Below are 6,809 nucleotides of genomic sequence, written 5' to 3' on the forward strand. Positions count from 1 at the left end.
AAGCACTGTATTTTATGCAGTATGATGATTCCCTGTTTTAGAGAGAGAAAACCCACCTTCATACAATCATGCTTTTCTGTTTCTAGTCTGAAAATCCAGCCCAGGAAAGAAAATAAAAAATCAGAAAGACCATCAGTCACTGCAGAACAACTCATTCTTTCCTAATCAGCGTGGCCATGGAGTCTTAAAAGAAACTACCATTGATGCAATTGCTTTTCAGAGTAGATGCAAGCCAAGAAGCACATGGCAGACTTACCTGTCGCCTGGAAAACTTATTGTACTTCAAAAGATTAACTTGCAAGAAATGGCAGAGAGCACAGGGTTAGCTTCCTGTAAGCCCTGTGGCTATACTTCTACCATGGCTATAGAAAACATGCATTGTGTCATTACACATCCAAAGACACAAGTCATTTGCTGGTTTTGTTTCTTGAAGAGGTTTTTCAACTAAAGGAAATATGTTGCAGACTAAATATAGATAGGCATTTAACATTTACCTGCCACTGACCAGTCCGTAAAGTTACTTAAACTCCAGCACTAGCTAGACGATGAACTGTTTTTAAACAAGTCGCTGAAATATATTCTGCACTATTAATTTTTGCACTGTTAAAATTACATTATCAAAACCGAACTAGAATCCCAAAGATTACTGAAATTGTTTTTGATAGATTAAAAATTTAATAAGAGACATCAACTCCATTTTGACTTTTAAAAGTCAAGTTCACAAACCATGACTTCATAAAGTTCAACCAAGTTTAATGTGGTTATGAAAGCTGAAATATTGTTTGAATATTTCATAGACTGTTATGCTTCTCCCCTACCACTGGCGATGCCTGTCCATTATGGATGGACAAACAGTCCCCACAGCCAAAAAAGGGCCTTTATTTTGGGGGAAGACAAGACAGTCAGTTCATGACTCTGGGGGGCAGTGCCACTCATGCAGACGCTAATGTCACTAATGTTGTTCCAAGCTCCCTGCCAGCCAGCTGCTTGGAACAGAGCAGTCACTCTGACCTCTGGCCAGGAGGAGGAATGGCTTAATAGCATGAGAAGCTGCCTTATCTAATGGATTAAGTACAGGACCCCAGCCAAATGCCAGCTTTGACAAGGACTCACTCTGTCGGCCTTAGCTGAGCCAGTTAACCTTCCCTAGTTTTTCCCATCTTTAAGATAGAAATGATAATTCCTCTTTAATGGGGCTGCTGCAAACATGTTGCAATGGACCCATAACATAAGTGTGTAAGATATATCACTATGCAATTCAGTGTAGCATCACAGTTGTGTCAAACTCATTTCCACAAAATATGTACAGAAAAAAAAAAAGTTAACAACCACAAGTCATCCTTTCACTGTATATTTAATTCTAAATGCTGTGATTAACTAAGAATCTCTTTTAAGTCCTAATTTTGCCACTAGTGTCCTAAGCCTGCTACTTTCTTAAAAAACAAGTCACTTTGCAGTACACAATATTGGACTGATGTCTTGAGACGACCTATACAATAGCAGCAGGTGAGATTTTATCTATCAGAGAACACTACCCATCTAGTAGATTTCCGTACTTCATGAATATAATTCAAGTGTATATTGAAATCTAGTTGCACTAATTGACAGAGCAAATTACTTCTGGAACCATATTTCCAAAGGGCCTCTGAATTTATTCCTTCAATTTTACATGCAAGGGCTTCCATACCTTTGTGAATTTAACATTTGTGTACATTACTCTGACATTTCCTAGCATTTGAAGAACAATTTCAAAGACTATTTTTGCACATGTGGTACAAGGACATTTTAGTAAAACAGATTTTAGAAAACTCATTTACATTCTGCACGTTTAGCCACCTTGGTATCTTCGTCCTACTTTCAAGTACTTTAATCAAAATTTTAACATGGAATTTTCTTAGAATGGAGTCAGATTTTCATATATAAAACTGAAAAAGAAGGAAAAAAAAAATCTTCATTTTTTATGCTTACTTTCTGTTCTTCAGAGGAGGAGACGCCTGAAAAGCTTTTGACTGTAAACTGAAGTATCACCAAGTATCACTCTTCAGTAAAATCTTTCTGATATATCAGGTTCTGAAATCATGCTAACCAAAAAAAAACCCCTCTCAGATAATTGATTAATAATAAGGTCAGAAATACAAGTAAATTTACTTTTAATGAAGACCGGAGACACAGTAATCAAAGTGTTAAAAATTCATTTCATGCACATCTCATTTGCCTCTTAGCTGATATTTATCACATAATTCTGTGAGAAAGTAGAGGCCTAAGATGCTCCAGATAAATGTCTCAATTAATTGTACAGAGGTAGCCCTCTTTGAGCTGAACCAGAGCTGTGAGCTCTTTATTAAAAGCACTATTCTGTAGCCTGTAACCTTGTTCCTTGACTCCTCTCTAGTTTCCAATTTAAACAAGTCCCCATGCGGCCCGCTCTAAAGGGCTTTGTCTCCCTGTCATTGTTAAGAGAGCCAAGGCATCCTGGAAGTGTGAAATCAGACCTCATGAGCTGAACGGTTCCCCAGGGAACGCCATACCGCGCAGAAGGTCAAAGTCATGGGCTGGACCATCTGAAAGCGTCTGATTGCCGGTCTGTGACACAGCAAGCAGGGTGGGGGCAGGGGGAGCAGGGAGTGAGAATTGAACATGTCTTAATTAAAGCCCAAAGACAGCAAAACAAACTGTTTTCTAGTCAGGCCGTCTCACAGAGCTTAGATTTTGCTCTGCTAAAGAATCTGAGTTGCTAACTATTATTCCTTAAAAGAATAGGACTTCTGCTGAAACTGATCAAACCATGACCAAACTGATCAAATGAAACTGATCAAAGCACATCTTTTCCCAACCTGCTTGTTTCTTATCAGTAATAAGGCAGAGGTTTTCAATTGTATTTCATGATTCAGGGAAAAGGAAGAGCACATCTCCCCAGTAAAGGAGATTCAAGCGCTGCCTGCAAAGCCTGCAGTCCTCCACTGCAACATATCTACACCTCGTTTTGCTGCAAACAGAAGATGACTACCTATTGCCCCAACTGCACCATGTCATACGATCATAGAATGCTAGAACCACGGATTGGTTTGAAACTCATCCATTTCCAATCCCCTGCCACAGGCAGGGACACTTTCCGCAAGACCAGATTGCTCCAAGCCCCGTACAACCTGGCCTTGAACACTGCCAGGGATGGGGCAGCCACAGCTTCTCTGGGCAACCTGTGCCAGGGCCTCAGCATCCTCACAGGGAAGAACTTCTGCCTAAGATCTAATGAAGGGTCTGTTGCTTTCCAAAACTCATACAGGTTAGGTGAACTGCATATGGTTTCAGAGGCTGTCATGGTAAGCTGATTATGCTCACGTATTTCTTGGTGTAAAGGACACTTCTGTAGGCACACATGTTGCTATGCCAGGACCCTGCAAGCAGCTGAACCTTCCATAAGGTCTGTATGTGTTCCAGAGTAACCACAAATGAGCAAAGACTCTTGTGGGGAAAGAGGGATATAAAACTTTTTAGCTGAGATTTTAGGGAGAAAACAGCCTTACAGTGAACAGCTAAAACACAACGGAAGAGTCAAAGAACCTTCCCCTCTCAAGAAAAAAAAGTAAATTCCATGCTCCATGTCCCTCCGTTTGTTAATTATAGTTAAAAAAAAAAAAAATTAAAATAATCCCCATATTTTCCAGACAGGGATATTTGCTGTGACCAAAATTTCCAACAAAACATAATTTTGCATTCGCGAAAGCCCTAGAATTGTGTTTTGACTATGGAAAGATGCTGCTTTTGCAGAAGAAACATCCTCATAGACCTGGCAATTCTCTCAAAGGCCCCAGTCCTGGAAGACATGCTATTTTCCAGCTCTCCCTACAATCAAGGTCAGCTTTCAAGCACTGGTGGGGAATCCCTCAACCCTCCAGTGCTCCTCCCTTTCTTAGACATCCCTGCAAGGAAGCTGAGTGAGGAGAGATCTCACTTTATTCTTTTCTGCAGTATAATTAAAACTCAGTTCTGGCACGTTTGCACAGTGCCTCATTTTCAAACAGGTGGTGCCACTTGCTCCCTGTCCACCCTAATTCCAGCCCACCCTGCCACCTTGTTCAACATGTTTGTATGGGGGGAGAGGGCTGTTTGTAAACTGAGGCATTAGCCACCACCCTTAATCTCTCTCTTTTAAAAAAGTGTCTACACTAACCTGAACAATTTGAAGTGTACTGTCCAACACTGGGCTATTGAGACTGGATTAAAAACTGCCCTTGACTGTCAATAGTTTATTAGGGGCTTAGGTGAAGTGACCTACTGTAGCAGCATTCAGTTGAACAAGGCTATGGGCTTTCTAAGAAAAGCAGAAGAATTGAGGGTTTCATTAAAAAGTAATTTGTGTTTTTTACTCATTCATTCAATGGGAGTCTCAATTGCTCTTTATTCACGCAGAGTTAATACAGCATTACAACGCTGCTCAATGAATGTATTGTAACAAAAGAAAAATTTCACAATTTGAAAGTAAAAAAAATCCTTGCAACTGTAGCAAGATTGATGACTACTTAAAAGATTACAGAAATCTTTTTCTGTCTATGCTTATGCTTAATGATGGAATATTAAAGATTTTTAAAATCCACTCAGCCCAAACTAATAAATTTTGATTTATAGCTTCACATGAAAAAATTTCTGAAAGTGAAATGGGATACATTCAGCAGACAGGAAGCAAAGCAAACCACACAGGTACTATACAGGTGCTTCAGCTACTTTTCAGACTCAGGGGAGGGCAAAAGATTAACTCTGAAAAAACAACATAGTTAGAAGAGCAAACTAGTCCTTCGGAAGCAATCCTTAGTCGCGTAAATTACACCACTGATGACAGTGCTCTCTACACTGACTTGTAACACTGCCCCATTGAATCAAGGTGGAGGGTCCAGTTTCAAACTACTCTTGCAAATCACATTTGAATCACCAAATGGCTACTTTACTTCTAAAAATTATTATTCAAAGTTTAATCTGAAATCAATGATCTTGATTTCAGTAAAAGTAAATATACATTACTGCAGCAATTAATAAAACCTCTTTTCAAAATACAAGGTATTTTTGTCCAAAATACATTATTTCTGCAATGTCTGGAATGCACAGCCATCTTACAAAACATATCTGCCATACAAACATTTTCTTGCCAATGAACAAAATATGCGGGACACGGGAAGGCATCGACTGTTCTACCCTGTCTTTGTGACCGCCATCGTAAATGCAATGTGTGAAAATTTTTGGGAGCTCTGTACATCTTTAATTGAATCAAATGTATTTCCAAAAAATTTGTTCAACCAGCACAAATGACATGTTGATCTGTAAAAGTCGAAGACTGAACGAGGTCGGGGACTGAATTATCCCATTTGCCCCTGAATAACCTAATCTCTCTCTGTTCAGACCACATTGGATTATAAGGTCAAATCAGAGAGAGGAATCTTTAGAAGCATTTCTCTAACCTCCCCGAAAATAGAATCTGTTATTTTGCATGCCACAAACTGGATGATCACTTATAGCACTAAAGTCTTTGCTGCAAACTTGGCTGTGGAAAAAAAAAATAATACTGGTGTTCATGCTAATTCACAAAAAAACTATTAAAAGTGAGCATGTTGCTATATATCTGCTCCTGCTCCTGTAACAGAACAATGTCCAGTTTGCAGTTAAACCAGCTAGATTAGTATAATTTTCTTTTTTTTTTGATCTTTTTTTTTTAAAGCAGAGATGTCTATTTTCTGACACAGAAGCAGCTCATTTTGCTCCATTCAACTTGTGCGGTGTGAAGGTGATTGTACTTACAGGAGACAACCCGGATATTTCTGGAGAAATATGGCCATTATGGCTGAAATACTTTTTCTTATTTTGAAAAGCAAACAGTTGAATTATCCATCCAGCTTATGTTAACAGAAACAGAAAATAAAAAAGACTTTTTTTATTTCTTAAACAGATAAGCAGTAGTTACAGGAAACTGCAATTATTTTGCATTTATTTGAAATCTCTGAAATCACTGAAATGTCTGAAATCAACACCAGCTTTGCTCAATATCTGGCAGATATCAAGCTGTCCTTTTGGCAACTGATTTGAAGCTGCATCTAAATCTAGCACCTTTCATTTGCCTAGTCCTCTGGAATTCAACTTTAATTTGGATAGTTTTCTATTTTTTTGTCTACTAGAAAAAGAAGTCTTTTCTATGTAATTTTTTTGAGGACCTCTGATGGAGCAAAATGCATATTTCACCCTCCTGAGAAGTAACCTATGTAGTGCTCTGCTAGCATTAGAACAACTTGCTGACTTGCTTACAAAAGTTTTATTTGTTTGCAGGCCTTCTTCTTAATGAGCAGAAGGTGAGGCTGAGCTCTGTGAAGCCAAGAATCTTTAGATAAACTTCTGGTTTAAGCATAATATGTTACACTTCTAAAAAGGTTCAGTCTTACTACAATATTTATTATCACAGAAACTAAAACGAATCCTTGCCTGTGACATCAGCTGCCATCAATGCTTCTGCCCTGATGACCTTCACCTGAAGAAATCCCACATCCTTCATGTTATGGAACATCATCATTGGACTCTAAAAAATAATAAAAAGAAAAACAATTCTGGGTTGCAAAAAAGACAAACCAAAACAATATTAATAGTCTCCTCCCCAGCTCAGATGCTAGTGTAATTTTGTCTAACATACCCATAATTCTAAACATTATTTTCTGAAGAATGTACAGTTGTCAGTGTTTCTTTGAGTGTTTTGCGACTTTAACTTCCCCAATCAAGAAATGCAAAGGAAAAATGATAATATGAATTATTAAATACATCACCAATTCTACTGC

The 6,809-nt window shown here is 38.4% G+C and overlaps 1 protein-coding gene across 1 annotated transcript in view; it reads right to left on the minus strand.

The window, feature by feature from the left end:
- Positions 1 to 6,553, minus strand: part of MCTP1 (multiple C2 and transmembrane domain containing 1) — a 112,900-nt gene extending 106,347 nt beyond the window's left edge. Inside the window, exon 1 of the mRNA XM_061360986.1 lies at positions 6,463 to 6,553. Within this exon, the coding sequence (XP_061216970.1) occupies positions 6,463 to 6,550 (88 nt within the window). The 5' untranslated portion in view covers positions 6,551 to 6,553. The remainder of the gene's footprint in view (positions 1 to 6,462) is intronic.
- Positions 6,554 to 6,809: the final 256 nt, after the last annotated feature.

This window comes from Neopsephotus bourkii, unplaced genomic scaffold (assembly GCF_033783945.1).
Source record: "Neopsephotus bourkii isolate Nb327-2 ecotype Australia unplaced genomic scaffold, CSIRO-AGI_Nbou_v1 NB_1038, whole genome shotgun sequence".
In the NCBI taxonomy this organism is placed as follows: domain Eukaryota; kingdom Metazoa; phylum Chordata; class Aves; order Psittaciformes; family Psittacidae; genus Neopsephotus; species Neopsephotus bourkii.